Source organism: Thalassophryne amazonica, chromosome 18 (genome assembly GCF_902500255.1).
Source record: "Thalassophryne amazonica chromosome 18, fThaAma1.1, whole genome shotgun sequence".
Taxonomy (NCBI): domain Eukaryota; kingdom Metazoa; phylum Chordata; class Actinopteri; order Batrachoidiformes; family Batrachoididae; genus Thalassophryne; species Thalassophryne amazonica.
The window spans coordinates 45,898,005-45,920,819 of NC_047120.1; the positions used below are offsets into that span (position 1 = coordinate 45,898,005).

Sequence of the window (22,815 nt, forward strand, 5' to 3'; positions counted from 1 at the left end):
TGGAATAGCCTGCCTGTCGTGATTCAAAAGGCAACTTCCACTGACATGCTTAATACTAAAAACCTATTTTCTATTGCCTACCATTAGTTTTATGGCTTTTAACTTATTTTGATTATTGTGCTTGTACAGAATTGTTTTTATGGTTTTAATAGCTTTTACTCTGTGATATGGGGATCTTTATCTAATGTTATTCTGGAGTTATGTTCAAAATTTTGTTGATTTTTCTTAATTTAAAGTGCTTTATAATATAATAAGAATAATATAATTACTATTATTATTATTTTATTATCTTATTATCATCATAATAATAATAATAATAATAATTATTATTATTATTATTATTATCAGGACGAAGGTTTGATGTCAAAGTAGCTTTCTAGTTGAGAAACATTGAACCATGTTCTACGGAAGCCCGTTTTGTGGTGGGGGGCGGGGAATATGTGGGAATGGCGACAATGGCGGCGGGGTCGAGTGTTTCTCTGCAGAGTGGCAGCCCTGCAACAGAACTAAGTCTGTCTGCACAACAAGCAGGTGGAGATCGGGCCAAAACTGAAGAGGTAACAGGTACGGGTACGCTTTGATTTTCGGAATTGTTGCGACTAAATGGGTTGTGGGTATCGTGAGCTATCTTAGCTAAGAAGCTAACGCGTATGGTAGCAGCTGGTGAATGCTCATTTTCACTGTCAGTTAACGAAAGATGTTGTTGTTGTCTTTTAATATTTCTGAGTTTCAGTCGGAGTTAGTCACATTACAATGTAATTGCGGAAAAACTAAAGTAAATAATACGTGACTTAGATTGACTACTCAGAATCCGGATGTTAAGCTCTGACGTAACGCATCACGTGATAAATCTGTTTCCGGGTCCAAAGACCTGCAAGTTTACAATTAAAGTTACGTCCGTATGATCCTTTTAAGATCAATCAGATCAAGTTTAGTTTATGTTTACAGTGTGCGCAAACCTCCGTCCCGCCCTTCTCCGGCTCCGTTAACCACATTCGTCTTAACGTAATAACATACACACAATTTCAACATCTTTGTGTTTCTTTTTATTCTTTTACACATCTTAAACACATTTTAAAAGTATTTATGCATTTTTAAGGAACTCTCTATGCATTTACACATTTTACAGCCTTTATGAACATTTGAAACATGTTTTTTTAAAGAACTTTCTATTCTTTTATTTTTACCTTTTGTCACATTTTAAACATCGCTTTTAAAAAACATTTAAACATTTCTGTGTGTTTTTAAATGTATTTGACATAACTAACACATTTTAACATAAATAATATTAATTCAGACAGGGCTGGGTATTGATGAGATTTTGTCTGTCTATGCCGTTATTGATTCCGCTTATCGATCCAATTCCTTATCGATTCTTTTATCAATACCTCCTGTGAATTTTCTGTGTACTAAAAGTAGGCTTTACATGTTTTTTTATGTCAGTAACATTTTATTGAGTCTTAAAGTAAATAAATACAAAATTGGTCACTTGATCCTTGATCTCTGGACATAAATAAAAATGAACAAAATCTGTAGTTTTTCTCAAAAGCATTTCCTTTCAGACATTAATAGCATGAATGTCACTCCATACCTCTGAGCTGAGCTCTTCCAAACGACTGCACTAGAGCATCAGTGTCATTCATAAAGAACACAGGACGTCTCATTTTGGGAGGAAAAAAAAAAAAGTTTTGGCCTGTTGTAGTTTGTTGTCTGTATTAAAATGTTTGGAAAGAGGTGTCATTTGATTTATAATGGTGATTCACTTGGAAGTTATTAATTCTGGCCGGACTCTAACGGCTCTGCAGAGAGAGGTGTAGCGTTTGGAACTGTGTGAACGGAACGGAGGACTATTCTCATTTCTTGCTTACAACAAGACAAGAGTCCCAGTTAGTGAATTTAATCTGCACAAAAGTGACCCACGATTGACATTTTTCAATGGCTTTGAAAGGGGTTAAGAAACAGACTTGCCACTTCTGAAAAGCAGCGAAGCAATGAACCAACGAAGCAGTGGGTCGGAGCACTGCTTCGTTGCTTCAAGTTTCAAGAACAGCCGCTGCAGAAGTGGTTCATTACACACCCGCTGCAGGGTCTGTAATCAACGTAAAGAAATGATCATTTTCCCGATAAAACACCCTCAAAAACAATGGCCGCTCTGAAGGACCGATAAGGGAATCGTTAAGCAAAAAGGCTATGTGGAACGTAGCCTGCGACACCCAGGGCTCCAAGCACCCCCAGATGGTGTAGATAAGGGGGCCCTGGGACTGTCATTACACCACAACAGCATCATGGGCTTGTCGTTCATTTGTACATCACAGATTACTTGGCTTTAATGTCAAGAAACCACTTTTCTTTCTAAAATAAAAGTTGAATTTGATGCATAGAAGCTGTTAATATCAACAGATTAAAGTAAGTTTTGTCATTTGCCACAGCAGATCACGCCACTGTTTTCTAAAATAGCTAAAACAAAAACCACCAATAAATAGAAATTCAAGAGTAGTAAACAAGTTATTCAGAGTAAGCCAGGGATTCATAGTTGTAATTTATTAATAGTTAAATTGTGGAAATCCCTGTTTGGTGAGGAAGATTGTCTCTTGGTTGATTCCGGGTGTCACAACACAGAAAAATCTACATCCAGAGTCGATCTGAGTTGAATGGTATGTTCCAGCTTTCACCAAATTAAATATTTGTTCCATTGAAAGAATGTAAAAAAAAAACATTATTTGATTTATATAACAGCTAAAATAGATCCTTGTCATTTGATATTTTATTAATTTATAAACAACACAAAAGGGACTTTTGGTGTTCCACTGCTGCTGAAGTCCAAATTGTAATGTGTAGTCCAGTGATGCTGTGCACTGACTTCAGACTTCCATTAAAAAAAAGACTTTGTGTAGTTCCTCAATCCAGCCAAAAATCACGTCAGCGATTCATGTGAACAGGTCTTCATGCATCCAGATGTCTTACGGCGGAGTGGTGTGTGTGTGTGTGTGTGTGTGTGTGTGCGCGCGCGTGTGTGTGTGTGTTACACAAGAATGAGCAGCGTCAGTTAGCTCAATCAAATCATCATGTTGTTGTCCCGCGCACACCCAACCAGGTCAGTCGACTGTGTACGTCCTCAGTGCAGCGGAAAAAAAATCACGTCAGAAATGAGTCCAGATTTTCACTCTTTCTTCCTGCTAACAGCCTCCAGACAGCACAGTGGATTTGTTGTGTGTGTGTGTGTGTGTGTGTGTGTGTGTGTGTGTGTGTGTGTGTCTTATAAGAATTAGCAGTGTCAGTTAGCTCACGCGCGTGTGCACACACGCAACCTGGTCAGCGCTTGTGCATGCATATACTACCAAAAAAAAAGACTGTGTACATCAGGGGTGCCCAAGTTCGGTCCTCGAGATCTACCTTCCTGACACTCTTAGCTGTCTCCCTGTTCCACCACACCTGAATCCAATGAAAGACTCATTAGCAGGCTTTTAATGAGCCTTTCATTGGATTCAGGTGTGTTGGAACAGGGAGACAGCTAAGAGTGTCAGGAAGGTAGATCTCGAGGACCGAACTTGGGCACCCCTTGTGTACATCCTCAGTGCAGCGAAAAAAAAAATCACATCAGAAATTAGTCCAGCTTTTCATTCCAACCTCCTGCCAACAGCCTCCAGACAGCACAGTGGATTTGTTGTGTGTGTGTGTGCGTGCGTGTGCGTGTGTTCATGCATGCACGTGTGCGGGCAGAGTGCAATGGTACCAAACGTATGGAACCAAATTTGCACTCTAAATGGAACCAAGCTGCACTGTAAATGCAATGCAACACAAATGGGATGAATTAATCCATGTCATGTGACATACAAAGCACCAATCAAATGACAAGGATCCACACAGCCATTGTATAATTCTTGATGAAAAGTAGTGACAAGCTGTAGTTAAAATTTCATAACTTCTTAAAAAAATCAGAAGAGAGACCCAGGGTATGTAGGGCGAAAGATGCTGAGGATGGAGCCACCAGGCAAGGGAGGCCAAAGAGGAGGTTTATGGATGTGTTGAGGGAGGACATGCAGGAGGTTCATGTGGCAAAGGATGATACAGAGGACCGGGTGAGATGTAAACAGATGAAAAAAACCCTCTCACACTCTGTTCCCCTCCTCCCCTCCACATTGAAGTTCCACCATGAAGACAACAGTTGCACTATGTGCAGTTTTTCATGTGTTATGTACCTGCTGTGAAGAGTAATCCCATACTGTTACCTTCATACTTCACAGGTTGCGGGTTGTTAGCAGGGTTATTGAAAAGTAATGAACCCCGTTTAACAAAACGTGGGATCACAGCTTACTCAATTTTTGGGTCAAATACCGTCAAATTATCATATCCTGGAAAATTTAAAAGCAACTTTTATGACCTTTTGAGATTAAAGAGTATGTTTATCAATATTTTGTTCAGAATAAAGGGGTGTTTTAGTGCCAATCTGCATTATGGCTTCAACGTAGTGTTTTGATAAAAGTCAGGGTAAAAGAAAAGTAGAGTTCATTGACCATGAATTCCAAGTAGCACTGCTGTTTCTGATAATGTGAATGGAATGCAAAATTATGTATGAAAATAATCACTGATTTTCATCTGAAGAGACAATGTTACACATACTTACAAAGTGTCTGAACAAGACGTTGCACTCTGAAGATGTTCAGCTCAGAATTCAAAATGCAGGCACGATCCATCTCATGTTGCATTTAGAAAAGTGAAAGTTTGAATCAATCAATCAATCAACTTTTTTTTTATATAGCGCCAAATCACAACAAACAGTTGCCCCAAGGCGCTTTATATTGTAAGGCAAGGCCATACAACAATCATGAAAAACCCCAACGGTCAAAACGACCCCCTGTGAGCAAGCACTTGGCAACAGTGGGAAGGAAAAACTCCCTCTTAACAGGAAGAAACCTCCAGCAGAACCAGGCTCAGGGAGGGGCAGTCTTCTGCTGAGACTGGTTGGGGCTGAGGGAAAGAACCAGGAAAAAGACATGCTGTGGAGGGGGGCAGAGATCGATCACTAATGATTAAATGCGGAGTGATGCATACAGAGCAAAAAGAGAAAGAAACAGTGCATCATGGGAACCCCCCCACAGTCTACGTCTAAAGCAGCATAACCAAGGGATAGTCCAGGGTCACCCGATCCAGCCCTAACTATAAGCCTTAGCGAAAAGGAAAGTTTTAAGCCTAATCTTAAAAGTAGAGAGGGTATCTGTCTCCCTGATCTGAATTGGGAGCTGGTTCCACAGGAGAGGAGCCTGAAAGCTGAAGGCTCTGCCTCCCATTCTACTCTTACAAACCCTAGGAACTACAAGTAAGCCTGCAGTCTGAGAGCGAAGCGCTCTATTAGGGTGATATGGTACTACGAGGTCCCTGAGATAAGATGGGACCTGATTATTCAAACCTTATAAGTAAGAAGAAGAATTTTAAATTCTATTCTAGAATTAACAGGAAGCCAATGAAGAGAGGCCAACACGGGTGAGATATGCTCTCTCCTGCTAGTCCCCGTCAGTACTCTAGCTGCAGCATTTTGAATTAACTGAAGGCTTTTTAGGGAACTTTTAGGACAACCTGATAATAAAGAATTACAATAGTCCAGCCTAGAGGAAATAAATGCATGAATTAGTTTTTCAGCATCACTCTGAGACAAGACCTTTCTGATTTTAGAGATATTGCGTAAATGCAAAAAGGCAGTCCTACATATTTGTTTAATATGCGCTTTGAATGACATATCCTGATCAAAAATGACTCCAAGATTTCTCACAGTATTACTAGAGGTCAGGGAAATGCCATCCAGAGTAAATGACTCTAAGCGCTCCTATTGGGTGTAGGTAAACCTCTACATTATGAGGAGACACAGAAAAGCGATGACAAACTTGTTGCTGAAGGCGTCCACCGGGGTGCGCCATGCAGATTCCAGTTATGTGAATCAGATTGACATGACAGGGCAAAAGATTTTGGTTGCATTCAAGTTATTCTGTGCATATGCGGTATAAGTGAAAAGTTGGGGCAGAACATCAACACTACTGAAAAAACATATTTATAATGTGTGTACTTCAGAAACGGAGAAACAGAGTCGCATGGCTGCTTTGCTGGAGAGGCTTCATGCCAAGCACAACGCTTCGCGGCCATGGCAGGAGACATCCAAGGTTGTGCGTCAGGCTATGGTAAGACATTTTTCTGACAGAAAAGGTTGACTTTACTTCACAGCATGAAGTCAAAAAGACAGGATGTATTAGTAATGGCGTGCAAATGAACATCTTCTGAAATGAAACTGATATTGGTTTAGGGACGCAACGAGGTTTTGAGTACAGAATACTGTGTATGGTTTGAGAAATCAAACCCTTACTTGATAAGTAAAAAACTTTGTATGGTTAAAAAAACATTGGTAATTGTAGATGATTTGGTACTGCGCACATCTTTTTTTTTTTTTTTTTTTAGGAAACTTGGAAAGACACCAAGAATGAGCATATAATTCAAAGCAAACCTTTATGAGTTTGCAGAATGCTCTGTTTATGTTCCAGCTGACTCGTACATTCATAGCACATAATAATTTAATCGCACACACGTCGTGATTTTTACATAGCATGTACAATGCTCCATTAATGGGTGGGGGAAAAAAATTTAGTCGTAAACCTTGTTGTTATTGCACTTTTTTGTATTCTCAGCTTTTTTTTTTTTTTTTTGTACTTTTTCCCCCACTGTGTCCCAGGAGAAACGTGGTATGATAAATGCTGCAGGTCAGCAGCTCTTGCTTACCTCCCTGGAAACCCTGCAGAGAGCTCTGAAAGGTGAGACAGTCAACTTGTAGGATGTAAACACAAGGGACCGGGACCACATTTAACATTTAGAGTGTGCTTATTTGTATCACAAGATAAATGAGACAAAACAATAAAACTGTATGAGGACTAAAATTAATTGTTGTTCTTGAGATCTTAAGGGGGAATTGATTTGTTTATACAATTAAGAAAGTGCTAAATTCTCCTATTTGAAGATCTTGAATGAGAAAATTGCTAAGTGGTTTTTATTCATAGATGTCTTAAATCATTAATCGTTTACTCGTCAGTTCATAGGACCTGCTGATTCTGATGCTAGTATCTAGTATTTGGTTTGGCTACTACCAGGAGTAGTTAAACATCACTCAGTTAAAATTAAACCTACAATATATAGTGTCATACTAGGTACAGCATCTGTAGACCAAAACAAGGCCTCCATCTTTGACCATACCTTCCCTTTCAGCATTGAGCAAAAGGGAGGCTATTTGGAGCCCTTTTACAGGCCTTCGTGGAAGTTGCTACTGTTCGCCATCTTGAATGCAAATAATACTGTGAGTATTGCGGTTTATTTAAAAACATGGAGAAGGGCAAAGATTTTATAGGGCGGCACTCGTGCCCTAAACATGCACATGCAGCTACCGTGGCTGTGTAAAGTAGCAACAGAAAAGGTCAAATGACAATATACACAGGGGGAGTGTTGCATAACTCTCTGTACAAAACAACATTAAACTACAAAATCAACACATAGAAGATAATTATTGAATGCTGTATTAATGTGTTAAAGTTGTATATTAACATTTTTAATGTGTGTGTGTGTGTGTGTGTGTGCGTGCGTGCGTGCGTGCGTGCGTGCGTGTTTTTTAAGTGTCTTCTCTGCCCTCAATGACAGATCGTCTAGAATCTATCGCTCATCAAAACATGTGAGTTCTCTGCGTTTTTAAAATTATTATTATTTTATGAGTTATCTTTTCACTGGCTCTCTCCAAAGTAATTCTGATGGTGGGAAAGATCCCACCCCACCCCCGAAAGTATTCTGGAGAGTAGAAGTTCTCCATGTTGATGATAGTTGTGAATTTATCTGAAGAAGGAGTAAAAAATGCACCCAAATTTAGATGTTGCGAGCATGCTGTGAAAATAAATTAGGCTTGATTTAAACAGTCATAAATCATGCTTTTTTTTGGGGGGGGGGGGGGGGGGGGGTCTTGTTTGGCAAGTCCTGCCACACTTTTGGTCTGGGAGTATGTGCTGGTGCCGCACTTTGCCACCATGGGTCCAACATGGCAATCACCCAGGTAGAGAAGCAGACCATCATCCCAGCTTCTCTAAAACAACCATTTATCTGCTGTGGCCAGTTGAAGGATGGATGTCCCCTTGGTCTTCTCCAGCCACTGGGTCCTCAACACACAGCCACAAATGTTCAGCTATCTATTTGGTTTAATGAAGTCAGAAGTCCAGTCTTGTCAAATAAGTTCATCCTTATACTGGTCGCTCCCAGCCACTTTTCCTCCACACTGAAATCCTTATCCCTGCTAAATCTTTATCAGTGTAATAAAAATGCATATCTAAATTTGAATAGTTTTTGAATTCATGTTTTCAATTTAGCATGTGTTCCAAAATATAATGACATTCAAATCAACGAATTACGTGTCACTACACTGATGTGTATAGTGTTCCATTATTGAGTGTTATAATCTGTTTATATTTTAAATGTCTGTGATACAAAATATAATGGGTAGTTAGTTTGTTGCTGATGTGCTTTAAATATTTATCCAATGGGGACTCTGTCATATTTGAAAGTAGTTTAACATTTTTGGAGTAGTAATGCTGTGAGTAGTTTGCTGACGAGACTATTTTAATCAAGTGTTGATCTGCAAGGTAAATGTAACAAAACACAAAGCTTTTATTTGTTAACTTGTTTGTCTTTTAGGTTGCGGTCCCATCTCAGCCCATCAGGAACAGAGTGTTACCTCACGTCAGACATGTTCTATGTGGAGGTGCAGTTGGACACTAGTGGCCAGCTCGTGGAAGTCAAGGTGGCACATCAGGGTGAAAACCCTACGGTCAGTATGGATTACTTGGGGCAGTAGTATGTGTGACATCTGGTATTGATGCAGAACATTTGAAATTATACTTTCCCATTTGCAGCAACATTGTTTAAAATTGTCCCTTTTTTTTTTTTTGGTTTCTTTTTTTTTTGTCACAGAGCTGTCCTGAGCTGATTCAGCATCTGAGGTGAGTAGAAATTGCACACAATATTATACTATAGATTACAGAATAAAATCACCCTGGTATCTGTAAGAAATATTCCTATTTGTTTGAAAGCTGTTCCATCTTCCGCTTCTCTTTAGAGAGAAGAATTTTGAAGAGTTTTCCAAACATTTGAAGGGACTAGTTGACCATTACAAGCTCCCTGGAGACAAGTAAGTTGGTTTCTAGTGTACTTGGAAGAACGCCTGTTTAAGCTTCACATTTTTATATTTCTGTTTCAAATTTCTTTTAATCAAACAGTCCTATTTGTCATGCTTTGTTGAATTTGGGGCTCATGAAGCAAAACTAACAAACTAAAAATTACAGTTTAGACTAAAGTTTAGGTATTACCCTGTCTTTGTCCATATTCTTTGTAACCGTGTCTCCTCAACTATTTGGAGGGTTTCAGTGAAATTTCACACAATGGTACCACATGAAAATAAGATTCTAGTCCACCATATTCAAGGGGAGATAACTAGACTTTTGTATTTAATTAATGCATTATATGTTGTTAGCTTTGTTAGTGCAACTCCTCCTAAACTGCTTTGTGGATTTAATAAAACTACACACAGTATAGTGGTGCAGTTTAGCTAAAATTTCCATGACAATTGTTCATTTTGTGACTAAATCACCAAATTTGGTACACATTCTAAATCAAGTAATGTGTATTTTCAGATGTGGAGCCATCCTGGAGCTAACCTCTGTCTACAGGGGTCAAATTTAAAAAATGTTCCAATCATATTGAGAGGTATACAATATTATTTAGCTGATCATAATGATTCCAAAATGGTATAGTTTAGACCGTCCTTGACTAAATGTTCTGGAGTTACAGGGTAATAATAGCAAACTGAAACTGATAAAGGTCAGTTTCAGTGTGTACAAACGTCAAAAGTTAAAGTTGCTCCAATTTTGGTAAAAAGTGGTACAAATTATTGGTTGAGTTAATGGGGTTTTAAAAAGGAATCCTTTGCACCATCTGTCATTTTTAGTTACCATATTACAGGGTAACATATGTCATAGAATCCAATGGCCATCAACCTTGTTTGACATGCTTTGGAGACGAAGCATTCAGCGCAGATAAAACCAGTCCATTTGTTATTCCTATTAGCTGAACCAATAATTTTCATCACTTTATTACCAAAATTGGCGCCACTTTAACTTTTGACCCCTGTACAAACTGAAATCAGCCTTTATCGGTGTTTTTGCTGTTATTATCGTCCAGAACAATTAGTCAAGATAGTCTAAACTATACCTTTTTGGAATCATTATGATCAGACAAATAATATGGTATACCTTTCAATATGATTGGAACACTTTTAAATTTTGACCCCTGTGTAATTCTTCTTTGATCTCTGTAGGTCATTAGAAGTCAGCTCCAGGATGCCTCCACATCTGAAAATAAGCATTAGTTAATTTAGAATATGTGTGCCAAATTTCATCCTTTAGTCACAAAAATGCACAATCATGTATCTGTTGCGCTAGTAGTAGCACACCATATAAAGTTGTGCAGCAAGCAAAATAATTCTGGTCTGATGTCTTCAAGTGGAGATTATAGACCGTTGTTACATTGTTTGCTGCATGCACACTGAGTACTCTGCAAGTCACTCATGTAGGATAACATGGGGTGCAGAGCCTTTTAAAGCGGGCGTGTATCCTCCATATAACTACATGGACATGACTGAATCTATGGATAACACTGCAACAAATGGCTGTAATTTGCCCAAAGAAAGGTGGGCAAAGTCTTTTAAAGGTGTCCCAGATATGACAGTCAGAGCAAAAAGACAATATTTAGTAGAAAACATTGGTGCTGTCAGCAGTAATCCTATACACACTGTGCACACTTTTTTGTCACGGCTTTATTCGTGAAACTCATTCAATATTACACCAATAAAAATCACGTGTGAAACTACATTTAATGTCTTGATCCAAACATGCTTCGCACAAATGATAAATGTATTTGGGGAGGAAAGTCGGAAAAACAGCAGAGTTTTCCAGAACATTTTATAGCAGAACGCTATAAAAATGCAATGTTCCATTCATTCCTCAAAAACATTAAAACATGCTGCTCCAGTAATCATGAAAACAAAAACACCAACTCAATATTTCTCAAGCATTTAGAAACAGTAAAATGCGTACTGCAAGCTGCGGAATTTCTGGCCAATGGCGCAGTACTTTACTTTCGTTTTCAGGCGAGTTGCCAGGCTTGCACTTTATAAACCAGCCTGTTAGGAGGCAAGCTGGATTTAGCCATTTCATCCCATTTTAGCACTTATGTGGCTTGTGGGCCATCATAGAAAAACAGCGCCCTGTGGAATAAGCTGCGAGAGCTGCTCTTTGTACGTATATTGGACAAATAGGCAATTAATACTCCCCATGCCGACAGCGGAGGTGGGAGCTCATGCTTAAGGTGCCCTGGCACTTGCATGACTTTGATCGGCGCACTTGCATGCACGTCGTCCTGACGATCCCACCCGCTGTGTTCCCAGCTGGACGCCGCGCTTTGTTCAACCAGCTGCCACGCGCTGTGCGCTGCGTATATAAAATAATTATTTTGTAGTGGATTAATCATTTTCTCCGCAATTTGGCTGCTGAAAACGGCTCTAATCGCTTCCTGAATCACAGAGGACCTCTCCAGCTGGAGACTTTGGGCGCACACGTGCCGAACGAGTTGGAGAAAGCATTTGGAGCTGTCTAAAAAGGTAATTATTTGTCATGTTTACATTGTCATGGCTTGGTAAAACAGTTGCATGTTCTTTACTTTTTGTGTGCAGCTGTAAAAGTATGTTTATGACAGATTTAACATCTTGTTATAATCGTTCAGACATGCTCCGATGCGGTGTGCTGATGCAACCACTCACTCCGTTCACTTCTTTACTCGACTTGACGAGCTGCACGTAGTTTTGGTGAGCAGATCACGCCACGTTACACGACATTTATACGTGAAAGTTTTTTGAACGTTTCAACACTCTCTTTGCACAATTGCACACGCCGGCGTTCCTCTCTCACGTTCACTTTACTCTCCTGCACAACACAGTGCGTGCATCAAAGTCTTGCAAGTGTCAGGGCACCTTTAATCATGTTAGATTTACACGCTACTGAGCATGTGCATTGAGAATGTAACAACGGCCTGTTGGTCTTTGTGTTTAATTGATGCGTCATATGATAATGACTGGAAGCACAAGAGTGTTTTTTTTAATACATCATATTTGTCAGTTTTATGTGTTAACAAAACTGTTGGTGTCTTCAATGCAAAGGTTAACCAGTTTGTAAATTCAGGTATTTCATCACTAAAGATTCACAGTATCGCTGTTATCGATCCCTTGCAGTCACATGACCCAGCCACTCCCTATCACCATGTTGCTGGTCATGGTTCAGGGTCCCGTCGCAGCTTTCATCCGGTTGTTAAATGTGACGTAATGCATCGTGATTTTCAACCTCCGGCTCCAAACAAAAAAGACGCGCTGTCATTAACATTGAGAACTGCACTGAGACACTCTGACCAGGCTGCACTTAAACCATTGCATACGGACAACAGCATTAACATCACAGCATAAAACTCTTTGTATATTGTGCCTAAAACTCTCCTGGATATATTAACTGGGTTTCTAGATGTTGTTACACCCCCTGCATGTGACCTGTGACGTCACGGGCAATGCCTCGATATAACACATGCAAGCAGTTAGTATGGCAAAGTAGGGGGTATCATTTTTCTAACCTTGCTCACAGATTTTTAGTTGTTTGTTTGTTTGTAAGTAATCTCATTCTGTCACTTTCGTTTCTTCCAGTAGGTTGAAAACCAAGATGTATATAGCGCTGCAGTCTTTGGAGCTTGATCTCACCAAGATGATGCACATGTTTCGGTGAGTTCACAAATCTTTTATTCCTGCTTTGTCTGTCGTATTTGTGGTTTATTGAGCAGCCAACTAGTGTTTGATAAGAACATGTCTATCAATATTTTTCAAGGTTTTTTTGGTCAGATAAAATGTTTATTTTTAAAATAAATAAGGGCAATCAGAGATTTCTGACATCTGCCAAAGGTTGATGAGCAATCAGAATCGAATTTATTGCCAAGTAATTTTGTACATACAAGGAATCTTGTCTGGTGTTATTGGTGCATAAACAATAAGAAAAGAGAAAAAGACACTTCTGTAAGAAGTAAAAAATTCCAATACGCAAAACTATATTCATTGTTAAATAAATATAACATAGTGGAATGTGATTGGAGTACAGATATACAGTACCTTACAGTGCAAGAATGACCAATCTGTACTTTATGGTAGTGAAGGAGGGAGGCAGAGTAAGTGGGGGGTCTCTGGTGTTATTTATGAGTCTGGCTGCGGATGGAACGAAGTTGTTTTTGTGTCTTGAGGTTTTGGTCCTGATGGACCTCAGCCTCCTCCAAGAGACCAGGGTGAAAAAAAGTTTGTGACCTGGGTGGGAGCGATCATCCACAATCTTCCTTGTTTGCCTCAGGGCCCTGGATGCATACAGGTCCTGTAGGGATGGCAGACTGCAGTCGATCACTTTCTCTGCTGTACGGATGATACGCTGCAGTCTGCTTCTGTCCTTAGCAGTGGCAGCAGTGTAGCAGACGGTGATGGAAGAGGAGAGGATGGACTCAGTGAGGGCAGTGTCGAAGTTCACCATCACTGTTTTTGACAGGTTGAACTTCCTCAGCTGTCGGAGAAAGCTGTCGTGCTCTCTTGATGAGTGAGCTGACATTCAGCTCCCACTTAAGGTCCTGGGTGATGGTGATCCCCAGGTAATGGAAGGAATCCACATTGGCAACTGGGGAGTCACACAGGGTGATGGGGGTGGCCAGGACTGGGTTCTTTCTAAAGTCAACAACTATTCTCCACTGGCTTGAAAGCGTTGAACTCCAGATTGTTCTGTGTGCACCAGGACACCAGGTGGTAGATCTCCCGTCTGTAGGCAGACTCGTCCCCATCAGAGATGAGTCCAATGAGGGTTGTATTGTCCACAAACTTCAGGAGCTTCACAGGCTGGTGACTGGAGGTGCAGCTGTTGGTGTACAGCAGGGGTAGGCATCTGATTAATATCACTTTGAGCAGATGGAATCAGTTAATCAGTGAAATCACCTGCTGGAGTCAGTGGCTGAAAAGAAAACCTGCACCCCCTTGACCCTTTCTGAAACAAGTTGCCTACCCCTGGTGTACAGGGAGAAGAGTAGAGGGGAAAGAATGCATCCTTGGGGGATCCGGCGCTGATGGACTGTGTGTCAGAGACGTGACCTCCCAGCTTCACATGCTGCCTCTTCTTGGACAGGAAGTCAGTGATCTTCCCTGCAGGTGGAGTTGGGCACGCCAAGGTGAGAGACCTTGTCCTGCAGCAGGGCCCAGGATGATCATATTGAAAGCAGATCTGAAGTCCACAAACAGAATCCTGGCGTAGGTTCCTGGGGAGTCTAGAGGCTGGAAGATGAAGTGGAGGGCCGTGTTGACAGCTTCGTCTACAGACCTGTAGATGAACTGCAGGGGATCCAGGAGTGGGTCAGCGATAGCCTTTTGTTTGAGGACAAGACACTCTAAGCTCTTAATCACCACAGAGGTCAGGGTGACAGATCTGTAGTCATTAAGTCCTGAAGTTCTTTGGTTTTTGTGGATGGGGTGATGGTGGAGGCCTTGAAGCATGCTGGCACCTGGCATGTCTCCAGTGAGGTGTTGAAGATAGAAGACTCAAGGAAGACTCAAAATAAACGATATGTGATTCACATCATGACCCGGACTTACCTGGATCCGGATCCAACAGAACACAGTAATTGCATACGGATCCAGAATTGTCCAGCTGATCAAGACTTTGCAATATGATATTTAATTCACAAGCTGAAGCAACATAGTGTCGTCTGATCTTGGTTTAACATTGTGATGTCATATCCGTGAAGTAGTTTTGACATAATCCTGCTAAAAGTCAGACAGACAAATAAATAAATGCTGATGATTTTATTACATTACATTACATTAATAAAAACTTCCATGTAACACAAAAGAGAATTGTGGCTTTTCATGGTCTTGTTTGTAGAATCGTTCTGTGAAACCTGTTAAATACTAAGAATCATTAGCCAGGATGTTGAAGCAGTCATGCTTTTTGTTTGTGTTGTGTGTTTTCTAGATTAGCCACAAGTGCTAATACAGTGGAGACCATTCTTCATGGTAGTGTGGGCCTGCTGACAGCCAGGAGTGGTGGCCACCTTGTTACTCTTCAGTGTTACGTGTCACCTTATGACATATTTGAGGAGGGAACGGGTACACAGCTCAACCTAATGGACAGTAATGGTGAGATCATGACGAAAGTGAATGAAGTGATGTCTGAATAACTGGAAATTACATCAACCATTGGCCAAATGATTTTTCAAGATACTTGGATTTATTGCTCTCTGGGTTCTTCTCTCTGTGTCTGTCAATGCTTTTCAGTGCCACGATCACTTGGTGTTAGTGTGTGTGTGACGATTGAGGGAACCTCATCAGTATACAAGCTTCCTATTGCTCCGTTAATCACTGGATCTCACCCGGTGGATAATAAGGGGTAAGAAAGTCTACATGACTCACACCTTGGAACTTATATTTTAAAAAGAATTTAGAAAGCCATAAAATTTAAAGCTACAGTATGTAGGATTTAGGGGTGTTTGTTCGCAGAAATGGAGCAACGTAGTGATGTGTTTTCAAAAGGTTAGGATGAGCTCTTCATATCTGTATGGGAGCAGGCTCCCTCATGGAGGCCACCATGTTGCATGTTTCTGAAAATGAAACTTTTGCATATTGCTTATCACAAGAGAAGGCAAGGGAGCATGAATCCCCACCACCAACGGAGTGAAAATGTGAATGGAAACATAGTCATGACCAGTGATGGCATAATGCAGTCTGCAACCTCACTATTCCATGACAGTAAATCCTACACACTGTGGCTTTAACTGCAGTTGGGTATTAATAATAATAATAATAATATCCTTAAAAGCAGCTCTTAAATCCTACACAGTGTAGCTTTAACTGAATTTGGTTATTAATAATAATATCCTTAAAAAGCAGCTCTTAAATCCTATACACTGCAGCTTTAACTGAAGTTGGTTATTAATAACAATATCCTTAGAAAGCAGCTCTTAAATCCTACACACTATAGCTTTAACTGCAGTTGGTTATTAATAATAATATCCTTGAAAACAGCTCTTAAATCTGAAGTTGGTAATATCAACCACTGAGAAATATTTGTCCTGCCTTGGTCCCTGTTCTTCATTTAAAGAGATTTACAAGTTAGACACAATAAGATTACTTAGATGAACTCTGTAGTTTATTACTAAAGAACAGAGGTTGTTAGGATCTTCAGTGCATATTCCATAAACAAAGCACTGATAATTTTATATGATTTATGTTTCAGCACGCCGTCGTTTTCCAATGTGACAAACTCCAACTGTGTGGACCTGCCAGCATGCTTTTTCCTCAAGCTTAATCGTCCCATGCCTTTCTCACTGTCTTTTATTCAGAGGATGGGCAATGCTACATGTGAGTTTCAATGACTTCAAAAGTATTTGTTTTTAAGTCTTAGAATGGCAGTAATTTGCATGTGTAATTAAATGGACTGCATTTATATAGCACCTTTGCATCTGCATCAGACGCTCAAAGCGCTTTACAATAATGCCTCACATTCACCCCGATGTCAGGGTGCTGCCACACAAGGCGCTCACTACACACCAGGAGCAACTACGCGATTAAGGACCTTGCCCAAGGGCCCTTAGTGATTTTTCTGGTCAGGCTGGGATTTGAACCGAGGATCCTCTGCTCTCAAGCCCAACAGCTTAACCACTAGACCATCACGCTGGCTAATATCAGGGCTGAATGATTTGAGAAAACTAATCAGTTTCTGTTGTGGACTCAGTGGATTTGTAAAATCAGAAATGTGATTATCAACCATTCAACCCAAGCTAAAATTGTACTGTTACTGCATTTGTGTTACATTGTAGCTGTGAAATGAACAGTTAGAAGGGGGGAGAAAGTATCTTAAATGTGTTATAGCAAAACCTTTATATTTGAGGTAGCACTTTCATAATGTAACTTGGACAAAAAGTAAAAACTGAACTGCTTCGAAGCTTGAAATAAATGTTTCTGCACATGAATGATCCTATCAAACTGGAATATGTAGAAACTAGTCCAGATCTATGGAGCTGTGTGCGGACTGTTAGCCCAGTGATATGTAATTATCTTAAGAACTGCAACTTTTGAGGATACACAAATGAGAGGACTCCACAAAAATGCTTCTTTTATGGTTTGTTCATGCTGAGTTAATTGGAATCTAATGTCTCCCCATTTCCTCCCTCAGCGATTCCAGTGTTTGAGAGCCCCCCCGGCCTTTCTCCTCTCTACCAGTTAATCGTCCAGAGTCAGCTCCAGGTCCTAGAGGAGGGCAGCTCCACACCACTGCCCTCACACAACATGCACTTCTTCTCTGTGAGCACGCACTACGTCCACAGATGTTTTTATTTTATGAATGAATTTTTAATCCCACATGTGGCTTCAAATTATTTGGGAGCATGCAGCCAGTTGTTCAATCATGTGTGTGGTCTTCCACACATTACACCATCTATAAAGTTACATTGAAACAATAGTTAGTGCTTGTGTAGATTAAGTTTGGACACACTTTCCCATTCAAGATAAAAACAAAACAAAACAAAAACAGTTAACCCAAATAAAATCTAACTTGCCAAGCTTGACACAAAATGAAATGTTTTTAATGCTTTTATAGATATTACCAGACCAGCAACACTGTTATTTCCTGAATGGCGACGCCCCAGTGCAAGATGGGCATGCTCTTCAAGGGGCACTAGTATCCAAAATCCCTTTCCGCCACCCAGCCCAGGTGCCGGCTCTGCTTGATATCATCCGACACCAGGCAGCCTATAACACCTTGATTGGCAGCTGTGTGAAATGGACCGCAATCAAAGAAGGTGAGTAACAAGTTTGTTTTGTCAAGTTAGCAAACAGACTTTGAGATTCTTGTGTCATAAGTTCTGTTTGGCAGTTGTAGCATCTTTTCCCTTGTTCTCACAGACAGTGCAGGTCTCTTGCAGTTTGAAGTATGTCCTCTCACTGACTCCAGCTTCAGTGTCTCCTTTCAGCATCCTGTCAATGAGTCATTAGTCTGTGGTAAGCACTCTCTGCAGCTAAATCCTAGTCAGACAGTTATTGTTATCGTTTGGACAAAAGTTTCACATGCGAGTGACCTCATTTTTAAATTGTTTAATCGGTTGTTAGTATGTGGTCATTTCTTTCTTGTCTCCCACATTTTGTTCTGTTTTAGTGGTAATGGAGGTGATTGACTCAAGACAGGTGTCCTGCAAGTTGTATAAAGGACTTTCAGATGCTTTGATCTGCACTGATGATTTCATTACGAAAGTAGTCCAGAGGTGAGACTGTTAGTTCTTCCTGAATGCATAAATGTGGACATTATATTTCCCATGTGTAATTTTAGTAAATTGTTTCCTGCTCCCATTAGATGCATGTCCATCCCTGTGACCATGAGGGCCATTCGCAGGAAAGCTGAGACCATTCAGGCGGACACACCGGCACTCTCGCTGATTGCAGAGACCGTTGAGATTATGGTGAAGAACAATCTGCCACCTTCTGGTAGTCCCAGTTACAACATGGTGACAGGTGACGGGACTAATCCTATGGGCCTGCCAGGACTAACAGGAGGCAACACACCAACTGGGGGAGGACCTCCTGGGGGACTAAATTTTACAGGGCCTATCACCTCTTTGTTTGGAATGACCCGTGGGCAAGCCCAGGGAGGAGAGTGCCTAGGTCAAAGCGGGGTGCCCGGACAGCAACAGTTGCAACAACAGCCTGGTCAGCCTCACTCAGATGATTACAGCAAAGTCACCCAGAATCCTATCCTGACAAGTCTGTTACAAATAACTGGGAATGTTGGTTCTAGTCCAAGCTCCCAGAATGCACCACCACCCCACCAAACCCCACCTCCAACATCCTCCCCTGCCAGCAACACCAAGAATCATCCCATGCTGATGAACTTGTTGAAAGATAACCCCACCCAAGATTTTGCAGCACTGTATGGTTCCAGTCCATTAGAAAGGCAGAATTCCGCATCTGGTTCACCACGCACAGAGGGTATGGGTGGTAATTGTTCTGGTGCTGGGACAAAAGGGAAGAAAAAACGCCCACGTGGGACAGAAAAAGGTGGCGTGCTACCTGGAGCTTGTAGTGGCAGCATAGGCGTGAAAACACAGCAAATGTCTTCCATGCAGCAGCACCACCACCAACATCAAGAGGACGATTTCCATCGTGAGCTCCTCTCTATGGATGTGGATCCATCTCAAAATACTATCTTTGATGTCAACTTGCCCGGTGATGGCTTAGACACACCGCATAGCATCACTCCAGCACCTAGCCAGTGTGGAACCCCACCCTCTGGGCCTAGCATGCCTTATTCACAATCTCACGTCCAGCCTCAGCAACAACAAGGTACGCTGCACTCTCGAATGGTTCGCCTTTCCAGCTCTGATAGCATTGGACCTGATATCACAGAAATCTTATTGGATTTGCCTGAGCAGACGGGTAAAGGCAGCAGCGGCAGCCATGGACAGCACCACATGGGCAGTGGTGGAGAGGATGTAGGTCCGTTGGGCACCCCTGTTCGTGATTCCTCCAGCTCAGGTCAAGGCAGCGCAGTGTTTGAATCGGCAGACCTTTTCAGCACCAACAGTAATGAAAATCCCTTCACAGACCCTGCTGATCTCATCGCTGAGGCAACTGCAGCTGCAGGCACTCCCACCAGTGACTCCTCTTCCACTAACTTTGTCCCTGATCCATCTGACTTCAACCCTGATCTCCTCACCTCAGGCCACGGATTCTCTCAGGCTTACTTTGATGATAGCTCTCCCAGTGCAGATGGAGATATAGACCTGGTAAAGGGTTTTGTCAGCGGTAGCCAGCAAAACACACCATCTGGAACACCACAAAATCAAACTCCACATGGACAGCACACACCAGAGACTTCACTGAAGGATACTTTTGATATGGGAATTGTTTTTGGAGGCAACAGTGGCGGGGGGAAGCCACTTTTGGGGCAACCTCCTGATTTAGGAGACTCACACTCATCCCATGGAGGAGGGGGACAGAGCCCCCTCATGATCGGCATAGGATCAACATGCAGTGATTATAAAAGTGCAGAAGCCAAATTGAAACAACAGCAGCAGGGTCTCATGCGGCCAAAGGATGAGAATGGGTGTGCCGGAGGGAACAGCTCTGGAATGGGGATGGGGAGCAGTTCAGCAGAAGGCAAACAGGTCAAACGTAGCAGGACTCCTTCCAGTGAGGGAAAGTCTAAAGAGAAACCCCCCAAACGCAAGAAGCAGGACACCGATGGAAAGTCTCCTTCTCACAGTTCAGGAGGTCGACCATATACCCCTCCCGCTGGTGGCTCAAGCTCTGGAGGAAGTATGAGTGGAGGAGGTTCTAAGTCTCCTGGAAGTTCAGGACGTTCACAAACTCCTCCTGGTGGTGCCACCCCTCCTATTCCTAAAATCACAATTCAGATCCCAAAAGGTACTATAACTGGTGGGAAAACCTCATCCCACAGTGGTTACACATCTAGCAGCTCAGCTACAAGCGGCACAGGAGGAGCAGGTGGGACTGGCAGCAGTAAAAGCCACCATTCTCACTCCTCCTCATCTTCTGGGAAAATTAAAACAAAAGAAGGTTCCATGTCACAAGGTAACAACTCCAAACCAGGTAGTGTGGGAGTAGGAGTTGTAGGTGGACAATCTCAGTCTAAAGGCTCTTCTCAGGGAATGGGTGTTGGAAAACCAGGATCATCTCCCATCACCAAACATGGCCTCTCTGGGCCAGGAGGCAGTGGAGGTGGAATCGGAAGTAGTAACAAAATTAAATCACAAGGGGGCAAGCCACCGGGGTCCCTTATGAATCCCAGCATAAAGCCTAATATCTCCCCATCTCACTCCCGTTCCAGTAGCTCTAGTGACAAATTGTCCTCCCCGATGAAAATGCAGCAGTCCCAGGTTCCAGGAACCCCTCCATCTTCCAAAGCTAAATCCCCTATGGGCTCAGGAAGTGGCAGTTCAGGGGGGCCCAAGTCATCTTCTGGTGGCGGGATCAACTCACAGAAGGCAATGGGTGGGGGATCATCTTCTGGTTCTTCATCGTCTTCTTCATCATCCTCCAGCTCTTCCTCAGGTTCCATGACCTTCTCTGGTGCCTCACAATCTCAATATGGGAGTGGAGGGGCCGGAGGAGGTGGTGGAGGTGGAGGGAGTGGTGGGGCAGCTGGTCAAAACAATACAAACAATCCCAATGCCAAAGGCAAGTCTCCCAGTCGAAACAAAAAACCTTCTCTAACAGCGGTCATAGATAAACTGAAGAGTGTTGGTGGAGGAGGAGCGGGAGAGGATGGTTGTGAGGTAGGACCACCAGGAGGGGGCAGTGGTTCTGCATCTGGTGGTGGATCTGGGAATGTTCCTAACAGTGGATCATCAAATATGGGTCCTTCCAAGCATCCTATGTCCTCCCAGCGGGAAAAGTCAGAAAAGGAATCAAAATCCAAAGTGTCAGTGTCAGGGGGTAACAGTGGAGATAAAAAGCTAATTGATACCAAAACAGGTGGGATGGGTGGGTCTGGTCTCACGAAGATTATCATCAGCAAACCCGATGGTGGCTCACCTAGCATCAAGGCTAAAGTTACCCTCCAGAAAACGGGGGAAGGATCTGGAGAGTCCATGCGTCCGCAGCTCTCGAGCCTCAAAGCTTCCCCCCTCTTCAGTGGATCGACCCCCAAGCATGACCGCTCCTCTCCGAGCCACAGCCGCTCACCGGGATATACCCCCCACAACCACGACAGCGGGAGCGAGTCAGGCAGCAGCTCCGTGGCTGAAAAGTCGCACCACAACAGTCCCAGTTCGGACGATGATCAGACCATGCGGCCCCTGCCCCCCCAGGACTACATGAGCTCCATCCCCATCAGCTCCGGGGAGAAACACAAGAAGCATAAGAAAGAGAAGAAAAAGCTGAAAGAACGGGAGCGGGACAGAGACCGAGAGCGGGATAGGGAAAAGGATAAAAAGAAGTCATCCATGTCCATGGGGCCGTCCTCACATCCCATAAAAGCGGACAGTTGGTCACGATCACCCATCTCAGCTTCTGACTCCTCTTTGGCCATGATGAGTTCAGAGCGTTCATCTCGGCCCAGTCCAGTATACGTGCGAAAGGAAGATGATGACCTAATGGACTCCGCCCTCACTGGCAAGCTTTGATTTCAATCAGAGGTGGTGAAGATTTTATTTTCCTTATATCATTTTAATACATGCTTTTTAACATAACAGATCAGGTAAATGTGTATCCGGGAATACACTACACTAGTATTGGACTTCCTTCTCCTTTTAACATACGCATTTTGTACTTATTTATTCATCTTCAGCCACAAAGTTAACTGTTGCATATTGTGGCTGTGAGAAATAATGAACCAGATTTGTTGGTTTTAATTTCGTTTTCTTTACGTTGTGTGAGTGTTGATGTGGATTGGAATGCTTGTTCGTTTTAAATCAAACATTTTGCTCGCTTCACTGTCATCCAGTGCCCGCTTGATCATAACCTTCCTCCTCCGGTTTTAATCTGTATTTTTGGACAGACATTTTGTCTTTTCCATGAAGGAATCAGTTAGTCATGTTTTTTTTTGTTTTTTTTCTTTAATGTATTTCCCACTGTTAATAAGTTGCTCTTAAAACCTAACAGAATGCCACTATATGTTGTCA

General features: G+C 42.1%; 1 protein-coding gene across 3 annotated transcripts; it reads left to right on the forward strand.

Moving 5' to 3' along the window:
• The first annotated feature begins 439 nt into the window (after positions 1–439).
• Positions 440–22,815, forward strand: med1 (mediator complex subunit 1). Of its 3 annotated transcripts, none has more exons than XM_034193294.1 (16): positions 440–564; positions 6,064–6,170; positions 6,716–6,794; positions 7,645–7,699; positions 8,707–8,839; positions 8,983–9,011; positions 9,128–9,199; positions 12,812–12,886; positions 15,156–15,319; positions 15,458–15,569; positions 16,416–16,540; positions 17,355–17,482; positions 17,778–17,979; positions 18,083–18,178; positions 18,333–18,438; positions 18,528–22,815. In XM_034193294.1, exons 1-16 carry the CDS (start codon positions 447–449, stop codon positions 22,315–22,317), a joined length of 5,391 nt encoding a protein of 1,796 aa, XP_034049185.1. In that variant the 5' UTR covers positions 440–446; the 3' UTR covers positions 22,318–22,815. The 3 variants fall into 3 exon arrangements, with proteins under 3 accessions (XP_034049185.1, XP_034049186.1, XP_034049187.1); XM_034193295.1 differs by having other exon boundaries at positions 12,815–12,886; XM_034193296.1 differs by having other exon boundaries at positions 444–557.

Coding starts and splice junctions, on each gene's coding strand:
- med1 (XM_034193294.1), top strand. CDS start 447: ATGGCGACAATGGCGGCGGGGTCGAGTGTTTCTCTGCAGAGTGGCAGC. Junction 6,795..7,644: donor CCTGCAGAGAGCTCTGAAAG/GTGAGACAGTCA, acceptor GTGTTTTTTAAG/TGTCTTCTCTGCCCTCAATG. Junction 16,541..17,354: donor GAGGATGGGCAATGCTACAT/GTGAGTTTCAAT, acceptor TTCCTCCCTCAG/CGATTCCAGTGTTTGAGAGC.